Here is a 23,311-nt window from a genome sequence, read left to right on the forward strand (position 1 = left end):
GTGTAACTTCCTCACATCTCACCCGCAAGCCTGACCTTCATCTTGGTATTGGTCATTAGCATAACATTATCCCATACCCTTTCAGAGAGGCAAGCCATAGCTCCCTTGCCAATATGCTTGTCCATCTCAGAGTTGTGGGGAGGTTGCTGGTTATGGAGGAGTCCAGGAAAACAAAATTGCCTATCACCTCAAGCATGTGGGCACCAATGGTGCTACATGGAGTGTCTTCATCAGGCTGACGGTAAGACTGAACTCCATGAAGGCTTCAGCAAAACAGCTGATGAGAACAAATAGTGGGTGGTGAGAAAACCAAAACAAATATTCTTTTGTCAATTCTGAACCTTGTTAGCTGAAATGAAGGAATGAGCAAAATACCAGAGGCTTGCCAGAGCATGAAGTATCTTTACAGAATGGCGGAAAGTTATTAATATCCAAATCTTTCTTTAATTAAGAAATAAGTACTACTTTGCTCAAACTTGGCAATAGCAACAAAATATTTTTAAAAATTCAGAGTCTTAGGAACTTTGGTTGAATACAGTAGAACCATATTAATTAAAGTCAATTCTGCACAAATATGGGATCTTGCACTTTTCAGCAGATCTATTAAACTGGACTGCATTTCAAATCTAAATGATATAGGACATAGCACAGCACAAAGATTCAGAATAGGTTTCCACAGCAACCTCATTGAGCTCTGTACCCTTCATTCTGTTCATTATATAAATGCAGAACATATATGCTGGGGGGGATATAGTATATGTACCTAAATTGGGTTTCTAAAATAACTACTGAGCAAATTTTACAGTATTCAAAATGGGGGGGAAATGTTAAAAGTAGATATATAATGAGTATAACCCTTATACAATAAATTAGAGAATATACTGTTGTGGTACAGTATTAAATGCAACTTAATTAAATCTAAATAACAAAGTATCTAATCTATATCTATCAATATGTTATCTGGTATAAAGGGGTCAAAGGTGAAACTAGAATTAGCATTAAAATAAAACACTTATTAGAGGATGCATAATTGGTCTTTTCTGTAATAAGGAGAATTTAAAAGCCAACATTATAACACACACCGCATCCTTTCTTGCACAAGCCCAGTTAAATCAATAAGTGCATGGTTAAGCACTTTCATGATTGGTGTTAACGACTGGTATCAGAATACCAAAGTTAGGGGACTGAAACTTTTCCACATCTGGTTCATATTGCTTAATGATCAATGTAGCAAAAAGTCTCGTTGCAATTCTTATTTGCATTTTACATGTTTGAAATAATGTATTTTCCAGGTGATTCCACTTCTGTCCTTCCCACATCAGCCTCTGGACAAAATAGCTCTCAAATGAGTGCCTAATGGGTGGGATGGGCAAAACAGCCTCCAGATGATTCTATTTCTGCCCTCTGTATCCAATGTAATACTGCAAAAAAGCTTTTATATTTCAGAAAGTACAGGCATAGTTGAGAAATAACACCGTTTAATAGAAGTTTTGTAATAGAATTCAAACATGCTTATTTCATATTGGTATTAGTTGCAAATGGAAGAAAATCGTAAGCAAGATTGACAAAAACATTGTTCGTGAGTAGCACTCTATGTATGAATAGCCTTGTATTCTTGAGTAAGCTCAAGGATCAATAACTATTCTGGGTGTTATTGGAGTTCTATTCAACAAGTTGGAGTATCTTGACAAATGTAGATTTAACACCATGGTTGCAAATAGCAACCCTGGCAGGGATAAAGAGAAGGAAGATGTCAAGTCCTTGTTGGAGGTCACTTTGATCTATCAAGCATCCAGTGTGATTCAGTTGATGCTGAAGTCACCTAGGAGAACAGCAGCAGCAGTAAAAGGCACAGGGAATAATGGTGTCTAGCCACAATTAGTTATTTCTATACTTAGGACAGACTCCTATTTCTTTGCCCAACTTTCTTCAGACCCTGGATTGCACCCAAAGGTGTGAGAGTGGTAAAATCTGGAGTGAGTAAAAACAGTTATGTGCCTTAGTCAATCCTAAACACATTTACATAATTATACTTATAATAAAGCTATATGGACTCTGCTGCTGAAATTCCCATTGCTTAAATAAACTTTGCATGCATCTTTTTTATTCACAATGAGTTAGCTCAGAAGCTACAGTGCAAAACAAACAAACAACCCTGCTGGTTGCTAGTCTGAAACCAGCAGGCATTGGCTGAAATCATGCTTTTCTGCTTTTCTTGTTTCCACCAGCAGTGGAATGGCTGTGGGTTTGTTATTATTTGACTGTATTGGTCTGCGCATGAAGAACCAGCAGGGAGCTTCAAGGATTTGTCTTACTGTCTGACCTGCTGCCCACACTTAACCTCTGAGCAGGCCACTGTGTGGTCTTTTACACAACATCTGGATTATGCAGTTTAACGTTATTTCAATAACTACATAAACATTACCTGAACTTTGAGATCCACTTCATACTCCTCTTTATGTTGTGTCAGGGACAGATGGGAAGCCCATCTTCACACCTGCCCTTGTGTGGGATGAGAGCCATTCTCAGGAACAATGCTTTCCCCTTGCTTCACTAGCATGCTATGTTTTCCCATCTCCATCATTTTTTGTGATATTGGCATCCTTTATAATTCTCCTTCAGTATGCAAGATTTTATTTTTTTGTTGCTGTTAAAAGATGGCACACTAGGAGGCCAAAAATATTGCTGCTGACCTAGTAAAAATTCTCAGCAAATCTAACCCATGATGAGAGCAACTAGATGATAATGGTGATGGTGATTTTATGCCAAACTTTGAGAGCTGCTCTGAACTGACTATCAGCACTTTCAGCTCTGGAAGTGTTGATAATCAGGGGCAGAAGAATGGATCTACACATCCCCTCTCAACAACTGATCAATGATAGAAGATCTTTGGATCAGGCCCAAGCCAATTATTCATCAAAAGCTTTGACTCTAATCAGTGGCTGAAATACCACTGGGGTGCCAGGGGTGGAGTGGGGGTTTTATTAAAGGGTTTCATTAAAGGGTCCCATACCCTTTCTTTCATAATTTAAGAACTGCATTTACTAGAGCTTAGGAGCAGGCAAGAAGAAGAAGAAGAAGAGTAGTTTGGATTTGATATCCCGCTTTATCACTACCCGAAGGAATCTCAAAGCGGCTAACATTCTCCTTTGTCTTCCTCCCCATAAGAAACACTTTGTGAGGTGAGTGGGGCTGAGAGACTTTAGAGAAGTGTGTGACTGGCCCAAGGTCACCTAGCAGCTGCATGTGGAGGAGCGGAGACGCGAACCCAGTTCCCCAGATTACGAGACTACCGCTCTTAACCACTATACCACACTGGCACCACACCACATAACAAGTGTAATAATGTGAAAGCTCTAAAAATTATAGATAGCACACAAAAAAGTTAACGTAAGAAGAGCCTTGCTGGATCAGGCACCTGCCCCAACGAACCCAGCATCCTGCTCTCACAGTGGTCAACCAGATACCTGTGGGAAACCCACAAGCAAGAGCTGAGCACAAGAGCACTCTCACCTCCTGCTGTTTCTAGCAACTAGTTCAGAAGCATACCACCTCTGACTGTGGAGGCAGAGCATAGTCCTCATGGCTAGCAGCCAGTGATAGATTTAACATCAATTAGTTTGTCTATTCTTCTTTTAAAAACATTCCGTTTGGTGGCCACCACTACCTCCGGTGGGAGTGAGTTCCACCGTTTAACTCTATGCTGTGTGAAGAAGTACCATACTTTCTTTTACCTGCCCTGAATCTTTCAACATTCAGCATTTCAACAAGTTCTAGTGTTATGAGAAGGAGATAAACTTTTCTCTATCCATCTTCTCCATGGCACACAAAATGAAATAAACTTCTATCTTGTCACCTCTTTCTACAGAGTTCCAAATGCTGCAACTTTTCCTCATAGGGGAGTTGCTCTATCTCATTGATCATTTTGGTTCCTCTTTTCTGAACCTTTTCCAACTCTACAATATTCTTTTTGAGGTGAGATTACCAGAATTGTACACAGTATTACAAATGTGTTCACACCATAGATGTGTATTATGATATCAACAGTTTTATTTCAGTCCCTTTCCTAATTATCCTTAGCATGGAATTTACTTTTTTTCCACAGCTGCCACACACTAGATCAACATCTTCATCAAGCTATCTATTATGATCCCAAGGTCTCATACCTGATCAATCACCATCCTTTGAGATCCCATGTGTGTATATGTGAAACAGATTTTTCTGCCCTGACATGCATTGTTTACCCTTGTTAACAATGAATTGCATTTGCCATTCTATCTACTGCCCATTCACTCAGTTTTGAGATGTCCTTTTGGAGCTCTTCACAATCTCTTTTTGTTTTAATGAGCCTAAACAATTTAGTATCATCAGCAGACTTGGCCACCTTAATAACATTTGTGCAGTTATTAATGCAAACAACAAGCCATATCTTGTCTGACTGATGACCACAGTTAAAGGTCCTCTAGCTCCTTTGCTAGACCACTCCATATGTTTCTGAAACGTGTATGTATCTGTAGAGAAAATAACTCTGGTGCTGGTGGCATTGCACTCAGAAAAAACTGTTAGAGCTTGACACAGCTTCCAAAAGATTAAGGCTGCAATCCAAAGAACAGTTATAAGGGAGTAAATTCCACTGAACTCAGTAGGCCTTACTTTTGATAAAGAAAGCATTCATAGGCTCAGGCTTCATGGATGTCATCCTTCAACATTTAGAGTATTCTGAATAACAGGGTGGGAGTCTACTATTTTATTCTATTAAAGGTCCACTGTTAGTGGACCAGACTACTGACTGGGCCTGGGCCAGTTCAGTGCCAGGCATTTATAAAATATATTATGAGTGTCAATGGAAAATTCTAGGTGTTCCCTCTCCCACTGCACCTGTTTTTGTTTTATTTCTAGTTAGATGGTGCATTATATGAGAGAGCTGTATTGGCAAGGTAGGAAGCAGTAACAGGAACAAAGACATCTTGGTGACAAGGAATTAAGGCTTCCTGACCCCGTTTATTTGAAGTTTAAATACCGTATATTTTATTTTATTTATGACTATGACTATTGATTTACAGAACTGCAGATTTTCCTCATAAAGTCAAGCTTTATGTACAATCATAATAACTGTGTGTAGATTGGATGGCAGGGCAGGGTAGATATTCCAGCAGAGCAATTTGGCAAGTTTTTGGAATCAGAAAGCTGGAGATGAGAGCATGTTATTATATATCAACATGTTGCCATTACTTAAAAAAAACAACCATTTATTATTAGAAAAACACAATCCATAATCTAAAAACCCAGATTAAGGAATCCTGAACCCCAGTTCTTCTTGTGTGGTAGGATACTACAGAATGCCTGTAATTTCAATTACAGATGCTATTATTATTCCACTGTTATCCCACTTGGTGCCATAGAATTTCACCCTTGATGACACTGTTTCTACACTGTAATTTATTAATCCACTGTAGATCCTGTCATCATTTGCCTTATTCTACATCCAGTCATGTCCCTGCTCTTCCAATCTACAGCCTACCACTCTATTGTCACCCTTTTCTGGATCCTGACATTTCATTATGTTGTTATAGCCCAGATGTCATTCTTCCAAAAAAGATGTCCATTCTTTCATAGGCATTACCACTCTACTGTATTTTTTGTTTCTATGGAAGCCGCCCAGAGTGGGCGGGGTACAAATAATAAATTATTATTATTATTATTATTATTATTATTATTACGAACGCTGACATTCAACAATCATATCACACTGGAAATTACCATTCAAATGTTAGTCCACTGTATATACCCTGCCATTTTGTTCGGATTCCATTTCAGAACTCCAATAACATGGTATTCCAGATAAGCTTTACCCTGGCAGCACCATTGAAAATCCTATGAGTCACTCTACAAACCATCATTGCTCCTCATATTCCCTCAACCACACTGAAGTTCCACTCCAGATGCTTTCATTACACTTAATACTACTCATGCATTCTTCATCAGTTCCCACAATTTTATTCTAGATTAGCCGTTCTTTCACATCTGACCTTGTCATTTCATCCAAGCCCCATTCCACACACTGTATTATGAACTCTTCTTGTTGTGCCTGCTGTTGTTCTGTCCATATATTCCAGATGCTGCTATTCCAACCCATACTCTGTTCATTGCTATGCCAGCAGCTATGCTCTTATGCCAGACACTAAGCGCTGCGCTGGCACTCTGTTCAGTGGCAGTCCACTGTGAGTGCCCAGTTTCTCTCTAGACGTTGGTTGGTGTGTTAGTTTCGCTCTATCACACACAGAGGGTGTTTTCACTGGCTATGCCAGTGGCACCTGTGCTGCCACAACACCTCAAACAAGTAGTGTTACCCCTTCCCGCCCTGTCGAAGCGACCCTTTTCCTTTTATTCGTCTTAGGGCCAGCATGGAAATTCAGGTAATTGTGCTGCGCAGCATTTCCCCACAAGGGTTTAAAAGATGCATTGCTGTCACGTAGAGTGGCATTTAAGGAAAGTCCCGCCAACTTTTGCAATCTAAGGATTTGCCACGACATCAAACGTCCTGAATTAATTTCTCTTCCCTCCCCCGCCGCTCCAAATCTGTGTTCCATTGGCTCTCTTGCACAGTATAAGGATACGAAGTCTTGTGCATATGATGTCTGTGAAGGGAAGGCATAGATTTGTAACGGTTCACCCGGCCGCCAGCTTACCTCACGGTGGCGTCGGCGTCGTCGGTGCCTCCGAGGCAGAAGCGCTTCTTCGGGGAAGGCGCCCTCGCGCGCCCTCCCTCCCGCTCCTCTCCTCGCCAGCAGGTACCTGAGGAGAGGCTGGCCGAGGCCGCGCGGGAAGGCTGGCACCGAAAGCATCCGCGCATGCGCCCGCCTGGCAAGTGGGTGGGCGCGCGAGCCCTTCAGCAGCTACGGCGGCGGCGGCGGTGGCGACAACAACAGCAGCGGCGGCGGCGGAGGCAGCAGCTGAGGAGGCGGCGGAGGGACTGCCGGTGCCTTATTCAGAAGGGGAGGCCGGGAGAAGGGAAAGGGCCCCCCTGGATTAAAGGCGGAGGAGAGCCGACCTGAGAGCGGGGCGGGGGAGAGAGAGCCCTGAGCTGAGGAATCTGCCGCTGCCTCTCCAGGGAAGAGGCGCTTCTGCTTCTCCTCGCCCTCCTCCGCCTGCAGCCGCCCAGCGCACCTGCGTGGCCTGTGGGAAGACGGGAAGACGTCGCCGCCGCCCCAGCCGCGGTGCCCGGGGGGCTGTGCGGAGCAGCGTCCCCGGGCACACCAGGAGAAGCCGCCTCCGCTCGCCCATGAGCACCGCGGCTCCGGAGCGCCGCCGCCGCCGCCGCTCTGGCAGGGGGCAGCCGGCTGCAGGAGCGCACCCGGCGGGGGCGGCAGCATGTGGACCCCGACGGAGGAGGAAAAATACGGCGTGGGTAGGTGCCGCCGGGGCACTTCTCCTTCGGCCCCCGCTCCTCCTCTTCCTTACCCCCCCCCCCGCCCCGCGGCGCGCTGGGATGGTCGGTGGGGAGGGGATGTTGCCTCTCCCGAGGTAGAATAATGACAATTCCCAGTGCGGGGGCGGGGTAGTTGGCGGCGCTGATGCGTATTCCCTGTTGCGCGCCTTTGCCTCCGCCTTGCACTTTTGAGGCGCTCTGTGTGTGTGTGTGTGTGTGTGTGTGTGTGGCTCTCGGCGAGCCCAACTTGATTCTTTGTCAGAAAATGGCGTTTTGGGGATGGTGTCGGAGGAGGGGGTGTCGGAGAAAATGCGGGGTTGCTGCTGTTGGATGGCTTGAGCAGCCAGGCGCCTCTCTCTCTCTCTCCCTCTCTTCCTTTTTGGAAACCGTGGCGTGTGCAGCGTTATTCGTCTCTCTGCTGCAGCCCGTATCTTCCTCTCTCTCTCTCTGCTCCCCATTAGGCATCTTTGCTCTTCCATCGTAAGATGGAAAGAGAAAAAAGCGGTTGTGGCGGGAGGGGAAGGGAAAGGGGGGGGGAGCCCTTTCATTTTCCGCGTTGGTTGAACAGGTTGCGTTTCAGAAATAAAGATGGACATCGGTGCTCTCGGTGAGGTCCGCTGTGGGAGGAATCCGGGTAGGCTTCTGGCTCCAGTGTCGTAGCAGCTGGAGTGGATAGGAAAATCAGCCGTGTGGTGTATTCGCGTATTTGTGGAGGGGTGAAATGCAGGCTGCCTTAGCCAGGGTTCAGGAAATAAGCAGGAACCCAGTCCCATCTTTTTTAAACACACTTAATTCGTGCAAAGCCCGTCTTTTTATCGGTGGTCTAGGACGCTCTTGTGAGGGTTGAGGATAAGGAATTAGGACTGTACCGTCGTTAGGGGGCGCCAATCACGCACCTGCTCTGAGTCAGTCGCTGGATAACCCAAACGCAACTTGCTACACTTAAAAAAAACCCCAGTAACGTGCAAACAACAAAAAGTCCTTTGGCCTACGGATACAAAACTACGGCGAATATAATACTTTAGGCTGGTCTTATCAACTAACACGGATATCCACCCCTATATAAAATTAAAAGGCTCATTTTTATTACTATATGCATGTTTTAGTTTATTTTTGGGACTGGGGTCCTTAGTTTTGGGTTCTCTTTCAACGTAGTCTTGTTTCAGATGGTGGCTTTAAAACGCAAGCACCGAATGCTGCTGTGATGCAGGTGGCAGAAGAGAATCAAAATTATGATGTTGTGTGCTGTAGGTTTAGTAGATCAGATAACTTCTTTCCCCCTGATCCCCCCCCCACTTGGTTTCTGTATGTATTCCTGAAGATTTGCTTAGGTAAATTATATTTTTGGCTATGTAAATGTTTCCATATTGATTTAGAGCATCAATAACATGTACTGTTTATTACCCAGTAAGTGGTTAATCACATGTAATCATTCATATTTAAATATCCTCTGTTTTATAGTAATAGAAAAATCCAGGATGTACTAATACCAAGGAGATGCAGTTTTTAATGCAACAACTGAACTTTAGGAAGCATGCAGGATGAGCAGGAAACATGACTATAGCATAATGTACAGTGTGACATTAGTCAGCACAGTAATAACTCTATAAGACAAACTGTTATTGCATAGCTAAAGGCTAAAATCAAGAAAATAATAATTGAGAAATTCCTTCCAATGATGACCATGGTAGTTTTAACATAAGGTAGTCAAAAAGATATTGAGGACTAAACATCATACTACTTCTTTCAGCCCACAGTTAATAAATTGGCCTTCATAAAAGAGAATAACCAGTGATTAAAGCCATAGTTTAAATATACAATTTATTTTCAACAGCCCCAATAAATACTGAATCTAAAAAGTTAGTCTACGGTATTTAGAAACATTTTTCTCAAGATGGATGGGCAGCTGTTGAATTTTGGTGTACTATTCTTTTTACTGTCTCATGTTGCAATGCAGTGTTAAAGATTCTCTAGTAGCTTTGGAGGCTGATATTCTCAATTTTGTGCCCTTTTCTTTTTTTTTAAATTATCCCTGCTTTGTTTCTTACTCTCCATACAACACAGAGACTATACCAATATCCTCTAGGAATCTATCTTCCCAGCCCTCCCCATTAAACACTGTTGAATTCTGGAAAATGATTTCAGTTTCAAATTAATACTATGTGTTGTAAGAAAGTCTAGCAAAGCCATCAGTTTCTAGCTTTCTGCAGTCTCTGGTTTAGGCTGTACTAAAGGGTCAAAAATGAATTCTCAGAACTCAGCAAAAAATGTACTGGTCTGTATAATTTGATTGCTGCTGAACAAAAATCTTTCCCCCATACTTTATATTGCTGATGTTTTTTATAATACCCCCTAAGAGAAAACAGGCAGTCTCCCTTTTCACCTGCATCTGGGCCATATGTAATGCTTCCTTATTTATCCAGGCTTTGCTTGATAGTTTTCTGAAGTTTTTGCACTGCTGGATTTAACTGCATTCTGCAATACATTATAGTGCTGTTTTAAATTGTTTTAATTTAATTGTATTATTTATATATGCCCCTGGCTCCCTTTGGAGAGGTGGTAAATTCATTTAATATTTCAAATTTATATGTAAAAAATGTATCTTAGCAATGGTTATTAGCTTGGAAGACATGATATTTTTAATGTGGACATATATTCACAATGCCTAGCATCCAAAATTGCATTCCTGAGTGAACATTTTCTGCCAACTCCTCCTTCCATCTGCAGCCCCTGTTACCATTCCCACAGGTCCCCCAACTCAAGGAGGGCAAGGGCAAGGGACTGGGAAACAGGAACACCACATTCTTTGATTATGAACTCCGTTCTTTTCAAATTAGGGCAGTTAAGATTCAAGTGAATGAGCTTGTAATAAAAAAGTGTCTGACTGCCTTCTGAAACATAAAGCCTGTTTTGATATATAAAGATAAATATTACCTCCACATATGATTTCAACTGCTAAGTGTTGAGCTACACCATGAGCCAAGGTGCATTTTGCAGCTGTTACTGGGCTATTCTCGTTTCAGATTGAAGGTATGGGAATTGCATGAATGAATAGTCTTCTTTTTCAACTGTTCATATAGAAAATATGTATGACAGAGGGATAGGATGGAGAGGAGTTTCAACTACATATGTAAAAGGAAGCATTTCAAAGCCTTTTTTTTTACTATGAAGTAAGCTCAAGGTCTGCATCCTTTCCTAGGCTTGGTTCCAAATAGCTTTTTAAGATTACCCAAGAGGCTTGCACTAGCCCAGTGGAGTGTTTGACTTTTCTTTGAACAGCTGATCTCTGTGCCACACCACAGAGATTTTCGAAACTCCCATACTTTGTGTTATAGGCAGCTGTATGTGAAAAAGATACATCCAAAAACTAGATCCTTTGGGTCATGTTTTTCCCCGTTATGATTTGGTAGCTTCTTTGGACCTTGTGGCTTACATTTTAGGTCTTTCTGCATAGGCCTCTGAAAATAGGACTTTGTGCCTACTTTTTAAGTAGAAAGAAATTATCCATTGAAAATGCATATTTCAAAATACTCAGGAAAACTTGGTTGATCCCTACTTGGAAATCTTAGCAGGTGGATAATTTTGCATTTACCCATTTAGATTACTCCACACAGTGCATAATTATTGGATCTACTGGGATGGCTTCAAAAGGTGATCAGAAAAACTCATGAAATTAGATCTATTATTGTTGATGAATAACCATGCTGGTATGCTCTGCTTTTGAGTTCCTCAATATGATTGGTCAGTAGAGGAAACAGGATGCTTGGTCTATTCTTGTGAGCCATATCTCTTTCTAGGTCTTTGGATATGTTTCACCTCCTCCCCCTTTTAAAAGTTAAAGACAAAAGCACTTGTTTTGTAGAGCTGAAGTTTACATCTTCTCTACAATGGTGCTCAAGATGAGTGTAGTCCTAGTAATGGATGTCTAAATGAATCTTGGCTATGCATTTGTAATTCAGTGTTCTTTAAGTCTAGAACACTGCATTGTTTTAGTTTACATAGGTACAGGTATTATATTATAGCTCACATTGATATTAAATTAGGATAACTTATGATGTATTTTCTTGACAAAACAATAAAATATTAAGCCCAAATGCCTGCATTTTAGATTGCAATACTGCGCATGTTTGTCTTGTCTATTAAACACAGGCTTTCCTCTGAATAAACATGAATAGGATTGCTCATTAAATTTATATCTTGGTATAGAGAAACTAATGTTTTACCGTACTGTCTTATATAATTGCGAGTTAGCATTCAAATTGCAACTTTTTGTTGCATAGTAAAGTGATCTAAAATGTTAATGTTTTGTGGGTGGCTTTTTCTGGGGTGGTTAAAATGTTTCTTCGTTTATAACAATTTATATACTGCTGGTAAAAGATACTTCTAACCATTGAGGCAACCTGAGCCTCCAAGGACAAAGATGGATCAAGGTGTACCCTCAAACTCTGAACTTGGGAGTAAAATCCCACCCAGAACAAGCCAATCTCCCAGACATGGGAGCCATCAACCCATAGTGCCTCCACATTCACAGAGTTCCAGTTCAATTCATTCACCCTCATTGTCTACCACGTTACCCAGACAATGATCCAGATCTTGCACAGCTTCTCCTGACCCTACCAGTGGTTTCATATTGATGGGAGTTGCTTAGACACCAGGCAATAGAAATCCCTGGGGTCCCAAAGAGCTGTTGTTTCCCACCTCCCCTTTAATGCGTGTTGCCTCACTTTATAGGCAAAAACTCAACAGGTAAGCCTTTTTCATAAAGAAATAGTTAAGGGAAAAGTTTCACCATGATTGTGTTCCCTCTAATTTAGTGTTATGCCATGCCCCCAATGCAGCTATTTTGTGACTGGAACCCCCAGCACTCTCAAAATTCAAAATATCCCCCCTCTTCCTTATAGGGTGGCAACCCCTTCTCAACTTCAAACTCACATTCTACAATACCATATCTAGAAGACCTGTTTATTATCCCTTTACTAACACGCAAGCTACCATGCACCAATAAGCAAGCCTCCCAAAATTAAAATATTACTTATATATAAATGTAAATATTATTTATATTTAAATGTTATTTTGTGTTTCCGCTTTCTAAGAACTTGTGGGTCAGCATTTTACAAGGTTTGTTTCTTTTTGAAGGAGAGGGCACTGGGAACTTAATGGTGTGTGTTTGATGCTTAGTTCGTCTGCAAGTAAGTAGAAGTAGTCACAAAACAACATTAGCAACCCAGAACCTTCTTCTCCCGTTCACCTACAAACTCAAAACAACTTCTGCCTTTTCCACTTCTGCCTTATCAATTACATTTTAGAAAATGCCTTTTCAGGAACCATGAGTTCATTTTCAGATGTTTATATCTGGTTCAAATTTCCAGATAATTAATCTGTTCAAGGGACATGACCCAAGTGATAAGTTTCCAGCCCTCGATTTGTAGCATGGTCTCATGTGAACCTACCCCTTAAAAATAGGAGCATGTGGGGCTTCATCAGCTTTCAGATTACATCTGTGGCTTATTTCCAGAGGAGTAGCTTGCAGTAAAAACAGCAAAGAGTCTTGTGGCACCTTAAAGACTAAAAAAAACTCCTGTGGCATAAACTTCCACGGTTGTGTAAATTGCTTGCAGTACTTCCACCCAAAATGGAGAAAGGTTTCCTGCCAGAAGTCTCCTGCTTTGTTTTGTAAACAATGCCTTCATCTTTCCAGAGTAACTGAAATCCAGTTAGTTGCAACCGCATTAGAACAAGCTCTTATCTCTTGTCAGGCTCTTGCTTGCCCTGAGGCTCAGTCATTAGCAAAGGTTAGTAATGAGTTGTTAATGCATGAAGAATGTCCATCTTCAGTTGCAGAGTTCTGCTGTGAGCAGTTGCTTGTTTCAGAATGTGAAGAGATTGATTGTGAAGCGATTGGGATTATGAAGAGAGAATTGGAATACAAGCCTTACTCAAGTGTGGTGATGGAGATCTTTTTTTACGTTTACTTTTTGAAGTCTGGTATTCTTATATGCTTAGAGACATGGGTGTAGCCAGAGGGAGGCAGCTGCCCCCCCCCCCAATAAAGTAAGTAAATAAAAAGGCTTCATTAATTGACCAATTGTGTCACAAATAACTTTGTTCTAACCCCCCCCAACACAATGCCTGCCCCCCAACAAATCCTGGCTATGTCCATGTTTAGAGACCCTTTAGTTTATTATTGGACGCGGGTGGTGCTGTGGGTTAAACCACAGAGCCTAGGACTTGCCGATCAGAAGGTCGGCGGTTCGAATCCCTGCAACGGGGTGAGCTCCCGTTGCTCGGTCCCTGCTCCTGCCAACCTAGCAGTTCAAAAGCACATCAAAGTGCAAGTAGATAAATAGGTACCACTCCGGTGGGAAGGTAAACGGTGTTTCCGTGCACTGCTCTGGTTTGCCAGAAGCGGCTTACTCATGTTAGCCACATGACCCAGAAGCTGTATGCCGGCTCCCTCAGCCAATAAAGCAAGATGAGTGCCGCAACCCCAGAGTTGGCCACGACTGGACCTAATGGTCAGGGGTCCCTTTACCTTTACCTTTTATTATTGGCATGTTCTATGGCTGAGCTCTGCCAGGTTGGAAAGCAAGTTTTGGGGAAGAGTACTCAGCAATTCCTGATTTATGTTACGCATTTAAAATTGGAGATAGGGAACACAGGTACTTTAGGGATTATTATTTTTTCTGGCACTAGCTTCTGTAGACTATATTCCATCACATGCAGGAACTGTAGTCCATGAAATTTTACATCATAATAAATTTGTAAGTCTTTTAAGTTGACATATGACTTGTTTTTGGTTCAGTGTACTAATATGGCTACTCCTCTGGAAACTGTAATTGTAGGTATTCCTGTAAGCTTTTAAAAAAATTTTAAGCATTTATCTTTTATCCATTTGAACATGTGGAAGGGTATTAGAGTCCCCCCCCTTTGTGTTTGTTTTTTCCCTCCTTCTTTTTGTGTGTTTGTGTGTGCTTAAAATAGCTCATCAGAAAGGGAAAATGTGAACTTTTAAGAGTTAATTCAGCACAGAAAAATACAAGAAGCCCTTTATTACATAAGGATTTTAAGTGTCTGAGACTGGAATATTTTCTGCATTTTGAAAAGATTCTTTTTAATCGGACATAGTAGGGGACAGGATCTAATGACATATTTTTGTGTTATGCAGTTATTCTGTGTGCCACTTTGAAAGGTGGTTTTACAACCTTTCAATAAATGTAAATAAATGTAATTGGGTACCCTACTCCAATCTCTTGGAAGCATATATTTATTGTAAGAAGCTTACACTCCTTTTGAGTGTTTTCTTCAGGTAAATTTAGGCTAGTTGAGATCTAGTGGCATAACTGCTGCCCAGCTACCACCAAACCAGATTCAAGGTTGTTGTATCCATTTATAAAGTTTTGAACAGTTTAGGTGCAGATTATCTTTTGGACCACCTAAACCCTTATATCCCAACTTGATCACTGGGATCATCTGCAGGAGTGTCGTTGGCTGTCCCCTGAGTTGGCAGTGGTAGAACTGGGGGGGGGGGGATTCAAGGGCGGGGGCAGAAATTTCTGGGGAGGTGCACAGGGAGAGTAAAATGGAGGGAAGTTCCATTGCACAAAAGGAAGTCATGCCCTAATAGAACCACTTTGATAGATACTGCCCATAGTGTTATGTTTTCTATAGTTAATTTTGCACCTAGCCCAGGGGGTATAATTAAACTCAGAATGTGTGAAAACACTGTGTAGTGTAGTGGCTGGACATGTATTGGACAAGGATTCCTGGAGACCCACTTTTAAATCCTCTCTCAGCCTTGAAGCTCACTATGTGACCTTGGGCCCTTCACTTTCTTTTAGTTAAATCTACTTCATAGAGTTATTATGACGATAAATGGGGAAAGTACCATATATACTGCCTTAAGCTGCTTGGAGAAAAGGTGGGATAGAAATGTAATGGGAAAGTTATAATTGCTTTTATAGTACCAGTTGGCTACAGAAGATTTAAGCAAAGGTTAGCAGAGTGCCAAACCTGAGTAGCTAATCTACTAGTAATTGTAGGCTCTTCATACCTGCCCCCAATTTAAGCATATTTCTGTTGGTAACGGCAGGACTGGTCTCCTTGCATTTTCTCAGCCTCCTGGTGAGTATTTGATGACCCAAGGGGTTTTTTTCTGGGCAGGGACGAACCTCCCACTGGTCCCATTGGAACCCTTCTACAAATTGCTATGAATATACTCTTTAATTCTTTTTAATATAAATTTTATTTGGTAGCTTAAATATAATCTTGCTATTTTTAAGAGAGTTAATGGATCATTACATTACATAATTCAGTGCAGTTAACAATTAGCTTACATTTTGCAATTAGCTACATACGAGTTATATATATAATATATAATGTGTGTGTGTGTTTGTGTGTGTGTGTATGTTGTGCTTGTTCAGCTTGTAAAAATGTCTACTTGCAATCTCATCACTCTGTTCTGGCCATGAATAACTGATTTAATAACTGATTTTTCTCATCTAGCTTTTCCTTCCACTCCCCTTTCTTTGTGTGTCTTGTCTTTTTTTCATTTGTAAGCTTCTCCCTCTCTTTCTCTTGATGTGAGCAGCTTTGGAAGACAGTTCGGATAGTAAATGCTTGTGTATTATTTGTTATTAGATAGTTATTCTACCATTCCTCCCAAAGTTGTTCAGGGTGGCATGCACCAAAACAGGAAAAACAATATAATTCAATTTAATTAAATAAATAAATCACACACTATTCTAAATACATTTGTGCCAGAGATTTATATAATGCCATTGTGATACTTGCTCTCTTATCCATGCACAAGAAGTAAGTATCAGCAGGTTTGAAGAAAACTGAAGATTTTTAAAAGAAGGGGGTGGAACCCAAAATGGCCCAATGAGAAGCTTGCTTGGTGGTTGTGGAATTCTAGCTGGATGGGGGGGGGCATAGAAAACCCAGGGGATGTAATTGAGCACCCTGCAAGAGGAAATGACTGGCTGGGATCCTGAACAGGAGCATTCTACAGTGCAACATTTTCTTGCATAAACCACTTGTGATGTTCTGTGTCTGAATTCCTTAGTGGGTAAGTGGGGCAGAGGACACAGACGTTATTCTGAGGAAGTACGTCAGGAGTGTGTTTTCTCTAATAGTGTGCTGGTCTGGGACTCTCCTGCAATGCAGTGAGATTATATGATTGCCTTTCTACAATTTGAGTTTTGTTATAGACATTGTTATGTTGCCTTTGATGGTCAGTGATGGTCAGTAAAATGGATGTTGCCGGCAGGTGTTAGCGCCAAAGAGCAAGCACAGTTGCATAGTAGCTTCAGTTGGTGGCTGTATTTCTACTCTGTGGGTTGTATCCAGTGTTATTCATACTCAGAATAAACCTTTTGAAATTAACGGAGAAAACAAACAAGTCCATTAATTTCAGTGGTCTACTCTGAATTAAATTTTGTTATAGACAACCCTGCGGCATTTCAGTTCATCAAATAATTGTGGAAGAATATTTGGGTTCTCCAGTGGTTGTTCAAATAGCCCACATTTTTTGAACAACTTGAAAATATTAGTTCATTTCAATTTTGTGTTCTGTCTGCAATATCTGACTTGCACATCAGTCTTTTTCTTAAACATAATCTTTACAAGAATGCTTGAGTAAGTAGTAGCGTTGTTCCTATTTATGAAGAACATGTAATTATCTTAGTGGCATGAACCTATTCAAAATATGTAATATATCATGTGAACTATTAACAAAATAGAGAAAAATTTATTGCCATGGGAGTCACTGTGCTTTGAATAGGATAGGTTATGAGAATTCCGCATTAAAATTTGCTATAGATTATCCATACTTTGGAGTATAGTTTGGGTTTTTACTATAGATTATCCAAACATTTGGCTTTATAGAGATTTTAAAAAGTAGCATGAAGATCCTATATACGCTGATAGTTCCATATCAAATTCTGAAGTGTCAATTACATATGTAGATCATAACTGGGAGCAACTAACAGTGCAAACCTATATCTGTCTACTCGGAACATCCCATTGATTTTCACAAGTGTTGGCTCCCAGGTAAGTGGGTATAGGATTGCTGCATTCAGCTTGCAATTTAAAGCACACATTGAAGCGTAAGGTGAACATGAGCCTCAGAATCTCTTTCCTCATTACTGTGTTCACTTTCAAACTCAGACCAAACTAAGACCAGTCTTTTAGCTTGGCAGACTGGATGCTGTGCGAAATTTAGACCTGAGGCTGGCCTTACCTATTACAAGCATAATATGTAGCTAAAATGGTTTAAACAGCCATGTGGATGTAGGAAGCCCACATTCAGCACCTCTGTACAAGAAGGTAAGAAGAGGCTGCTGTATCAGACCTATGACCTATCTAATACAGCAGGCTTCCTCAACCTTGGCCCTCCAGATGCTTTTGGCCTACAACTCCCATGATGCCTAGCTAGCAGGACCAGTGGTCAGGGATGATGGGAATTGTAGTCTCAAAATATTTGGAGGGCCGAGGTTGAGGAAGCCTGTAATATAGCATCCTGTTCTCACAGTGGTCAAGCAGATGCCCAAGGGAAGCACATAAACAGGATCTGATCAGACTAGAGGCCTGTTTAGCTCAGACCAGAGGGCCGTAAACTCAGTCATCGAGCATCTGCTTTGCATGAAGGAGGCCACAAGTTCAATCCTGCCATCTTCAGGTAGTTCTCTGAGAGAGACTCCTATTTGAAACCCTGGAGACCTGCAGCCAGTCATTGTAGACTGTAGATGGACTAATGATTTGTTTCAGTATAAGGCAGCTTCCTATAGTTCTATCCCTGTGCGTTCTGTTTCCTAGAGTGGCCAAACATATACCTTTGAGAGGACAGCAAGGCAGACATGAGCACAAAAGCACACTCCGACTTGTGCTTCTCATCAATTTAGTGGCATACTGACTGTGATACTGGAGGTAACATAGGCATTGTGACTAGTAGCTATTGATAGCCTCATCTTCCACCTATCTGTCTGGGATTCAGAGTTTTAAATTCAAAATCCTCAAGGCATAGAACAAAAATAATGCAGTTGAATATAAACCACCAAACTTCCAAAAGGTACAGTAAACAGAATCTAAATGGTAGTCAGTAAAACGAAACATGTGACAGTTACAAAACCTATTTTAAAAGGACCTTGTGCAGTCTTTTGCAGGCACCCTCTCTGTAGTGCCTAAAGAATGATGGAACCATCAAAGAGTTTTTAAATGTGGAAGTCACATGGTGGCTGCTTCCAAACAATACACCTGTACCAGTGAGACCCTGGCATGCTAGCAATGACATTTTGGTGGCATTGACATTTTGTTCTCAATATCTGAAGCTGGGCTTAGCAAGTGAAACAAGTCAAAGGTGTTTATTTTTAGCATGACCAAAATTGAAAGGCCATTTGGCCTCTGCACATGTTAAAAGGGGTTTGTACAGATGGTGTAGAGTCTAGAGAGACTTAGATGCAGATACAGTGAGACGATATCAAGGACAAGACAAGATTCATGTTGCATTGAAAAACAGGGTTTTGAACTACAGAGGAGTTGTACTAAATATGTGCATGGAGTGAAGGTGCAACACAGCATTGCCAAGAATCTGGTCTATGGCTCATCTAAAGTTGTTAAGTAATATTAAATACAGTGGTACCTCGTGTTATGTACTTAATCCATTCCGGAGGTCTGTTCGTAACAGGAAACTGCTCTTAACACGAGGCACACTTTCTCTAATGGCGCCTCCCGCTGCCACGCACCACTGGAGCGCAACTTCTGCTCGCATCCCAGGGCAAAAGTTGCAAGAAGTGGCATCTACTTCCGGGTTAGCGGAATGCATAACCTGCAGCATTCGTAAGGGGGACGGTACGTAACACAAGGTACCACTGTAGGGGTATTAAGATCTGTGGATTTTCCTGGTTAAATATGGATACCAATGTCTGTGATAATTCATCACTCTCTGATCCCCGTATCAAGCCCCATATCAGGGCTATACTTCTCTATAATGCTGCATCTCAAGGCAGATAGTGTTCATTGTTTCCTTCTTTACATAGAAAAGCAGCCTTCATCTCAGTAGCTTTAATTCTACTAAATTTAGATGTGGCTAACATACTTAATAAATCATGGTAGTCCAACACACGGCCCTCAAGGCATGTCCTTTTGTGGACCTCCAGAGTGCATTCTGGGAAGGTGTCCTGTTGATCTCAGAGGAAAGTGCCAAAGCGCCTTGTCAAGCCTCACAGAGGGGGAGGAGGTGGCCTCAGCCTCTCGGCTGCGTAAAAACTTTAAGCAGTTGGGGGGTGGCGGGCCAAAGCAGTCTGTCCAGGTTGGGGGGGGGGGGGTAGTGCATGTGTGATGTCACACATGCACAACCGCCACTCCACCCAAATGACCTGTGTCTAGAAAGCCTGGGTGGACGAGCCCTCAGTGAAGAAACAGCAGTTTAGGACAGAGAGAGACATGGAGCAGAGGGAATGAGTTTTGAGTTAAATGTTAGAAGCAGCTTGGATTCAAGGTGTTTTTCTCGGAATCTGATGTGAAGTAGCATAACTGCTGCCTGGTAAGAAGCAAGCAGGCACAATGCTAAGTGTTGTTAGGTTTGTTAAGATGCCACCATTCTTTTGTTTGTTTTGGCTCATATGTTTGATAAAGGTTCGTGGGTTCTGTTTTAAGTAATTGTAACTGTAGGCTTTTGTTTACAACAACAACAATAATAATTTTATTATTTATACCAAACTCATCTGGCTGGGTTTCCCCAGCCGCTCAACAAATCCCCAAAGAGAAGGCTTCTTACTCTTTTTCTTGCTCTGTTCTTATTTAGTGTGAAACTTAAATTACCTTGCTATTGCTCATTCCAAAGCAAATGCAGTTCATTGACCATACTGCAGGTTAGAAGGGGTTGTGACTGGGAGAAAATGGCATATTACAGTGGGTTAAGTTACCTCGGGTTAAGTACTTAATTCGTTCCGGAGGTCCATTCTTAACCTGAAGCTGTTCTTAACCTGAAGCACCACTTTAGCTAATGGGGCCTCCCATTGCCGCCTCACTGCCGGAGCACAATTTTTGTTCTCATCCTGAAGCAAGGTTCTTAACCCGAGGTACTATTTCTGGGTTAGCGGAGTCTGTAACATGAAGCGTATGTAACCTGAAGCGTATGTAACCCGAGGTACCACTGTATAGCACTTCAGTGTAACTCACACTGAATACAAGTCAGTCTCTTGAGTTGTTTTCCAAAAATTCTGCAGTGCTAAACAATGGCTGGAAGAAAGTATATCTAGCTGGCTAGAGCCATGAACAAGAACATTCCAACAGAAATTGCAGAGCCCTTATAGGGGGAAATAGCCAACTCATGGAAGTCTGCTTCCTGGAAACCAGGGCCAAGTAGCTCAAAGTATTTTGGCCCTAGGAAACAGGTCACTTTCACTTTCCCAACCTTAAACATTGCTGTTGCAGGTTGAAACATGTTTAAAAATTATGGCTGTGGTATGCAACAATTTCTTAATCTGCACCATGTATACTTACAAGGAATATGCTGGCCTTTTCCTACCATGTGCTATTTTTGTATGCAGTTGTAAACTGTTCTCTTAATTTGTGTGTAGAAGAGGGTCCCCAAGGAAAGGGATGTAGGCTTGTTGAACTTGAACACAACAGGCTAATGGATTACTTAGAAATGTGGTGCCAGGGCTCCAAATTCAGATTGATTTTCGGAGGATGGAGATCAAGGAATATTTGATCTGTAATCTCAGTTTAGTGGTGTTGCTTTGAATTTCAGTGGAGACACAACATTTATAGTCCTTTTTTTCTAAAATAAGCAGGATTCTGTCAATAATGTAATAAAATAAAATCCTGATGTTAATATTGATGGGTATGATTGTATTGGAGCACATGCAGTCGTGTATGATTTGATCTTTTGGATGGTTGCATCTGTTAAGAGATTCTAATGCAGCTGATGGGAGCCTTTGCCTTGGAGCATAGGTCTGTTTTTTATGGCTGAATAAACCCATCATTATTTCACTTTCTGTGGGCTCTAGGTATTTTATACCAGAAAGATATTATGTGATTATAAAAAACTATTAGAACACAGATGTAACTGCTTTAAATTATTCGGATTGAAGTGCTACAAATTTAAACGTGTATAAAATGAATGCCAATTTTATAGTAAATGATAAAAGGTTAACATGGTATGATTCCACCCCCCCCCCTCCAAATGCTTAACTGAGATTTTCCATAGGAGCAATCTTGAGGACTAGGCTGAAGTCCTGTGTACCAAAATATCTTGAGTTGTATCCTATAAATAGCTTCTGTTGTTTCCTATAAGTCTGGAAGGAAGACAGAGAACAGTCATTTTATCACAATTCTATGAAATCATAGTGCAAAACAGTTTATGATGCCAGCTTTCCATTCTGGTTCCCTTCCTGTTTTCTGGTATTTTGGAAGTTGGGAGAATGGCAAGGGTTGGTTGAAGGCAACCGGAGCAGGATGGCTGAGGTTAAGAAGCTGGAACAAGGCCTTGAGTTTATGGAGCAGGGGACATTCATACCTTGAATTTTGGTTTGGTTTACAAGGTTACTCCAAAATAGTTGTGGACTATAGTCATGGGCTGCATTTGAATGAGTAGTGCTACGTGCATGAACCTTGGGCTTCCTCCTCCCCTCCTTTCCTACAGCATGGTTGTGGGAAGAAGATCTGAAACATTATTCTGTTTTCAACTAATCACAGTTAGTCCTTTTGTCTCAAATCAGGCCAAAATGTGGTTTTATTCTGACTTCTTTGGACAAACATAAACATGTTTTTAATCATGTTTATGTGGTTTTATTATATATATTTTACTTTATTTCTAAATCACTTTGGGACTTCTTAGTGGCAAGTGACGTACAAATTTGAATAAACCTGAACGGTAATTAACAGCAACCACAGTTTGTGCTGCTTTGATAAAACAAGCTGTGGTTAGTTGAAAATGAAAGCAGATGCTTCAGAACTACTCTTTTGCAGCCACAGCAGAGTTGGAGGGGAAAGCCCATGAGCCTGTTTTTCATTCATGTAGCGCCAAGCTATAGTTTAGTGTTACGTTTGAATGCAGTCGTTATCTTCTTAACTTCACAGTAATCTTATGAATGGAGACATGGCAGAGCTGACTTTTGAATTTAGAAGTCGGAAGTCCACTGCTGTGTTTAGTGGACTGGTTGTACAGACACACAAATGCACATACCTGGAGGCCTTCCAATGATTTCTAGTGGGGCTAGTGCTTTTTATCTTTCTTATATCTTGCTCTGCAGCTAGAGATGAGCCACAGTGAATTAGTCATGTTTGCTGATGATACCACATTGTTTAGAGTGGTTAAAATAAAAAGGGGATTGGGTGAATGGGAATTAAAATGGCAAATGAAGTCCAACGTAAGCAGGTGTAAATTTAACGCACATTGAGGCAGAAAAAACCCTAACTTCATATACATGAATAGGGTCTGAGCTGTCAGTGACTAACCAGGAAAGAGATCTCAGGGTCATGGTGAATAACAATGAAAATGCTGACCTATAATGCAGCAGCTGTGAAAAAAAGTATATTCCATGTTGGAGATCATTCGGAAAAGGATTAAACGTAAAACTGCCAATATCATAATTGCTTTCTGATCTGTGGTGTCAGCACACTTTGAATCATGTTCTGGACTCTGCACCTCAAAAAAGATATTGCAGAGCTGGAAAAGCTTCAGAAAAGGACAATAATAACAATCAAGTGTGCAGAACAATTCTTCTGTATGGAAAAGTTACAGTATTTGAGGCTTTTTAGTTCATAAAAATAGTGAAAGGGGAATGTTAGAAAAAGGTTGAGTATAGGGACATGGTAGAGGTGTATGAATTTAGGCACGGTGCGAAGAAAGCAGATAGGGTGGTTCCCCTCCCTTTT

The 23,311-nt window shown here is 41.3% G+C and overlaps 1 protein-coding gene and 1 long non-coding RNA gene across 7 annotated transcripts in view; one reads left to right on the plus strand and one right to left on the minus strand.

Annotated features, from left to right (window-relative positions):
• Positions 1-7,086, minus strand: part of LOC308472038 — a 62,172-nt gene extending 55,086 nt beyond the window's left edge. The window contains exon 1 of the long non-coding RNA XR_013983257.1: positions 6,690-7,086. This is a non-coding gene — a long non-coding RNA (uncharacterized lncRNA). The remainder of the gene's footprint in view (positions 1-6,689) is intronic.
• A 35-nt stretch (positions 7,087-7,121) lies between these two features.
• The window catches only part of DOCK3 (dedicator of cytokinesis 3), a 138,096-nt gene continuing 121,906 nt past the window's right edge, over positions 7,122-23,311 (plus strand). For 5 of the 6 annotated variants that reach the window (XM_080996383.1, XM_080996379.1, XM_080996380.1 and 2 more), the window contains exon 1: positions 7,293-7,408. In XM_080996383.1, coding sequence (XP_080852509.1) covers positions 7,372-7,408 — 37 coding nt within the window. In that variant the 5' untranslated portion in view covers positions 7,293-7,371. Of the gene's footprint in view, positions 7,409-23,311 lie in introns of all 6 variants that reach the window. The other variant, XM_080996384.1, reaches the window with a different exon arrangement.

The sequence above is a fragment of the Podarcis pityusensis genome, assembly GCF_964106645.2.
Source record: "Podarcis pityusensis genome assembly, chromosome: 2".
NCBI lineage: Eukaryota > Metazoa > Chordata > Lepidosauria > Squamata > Lacertidae > Podarcis > Podarcis pityusensis.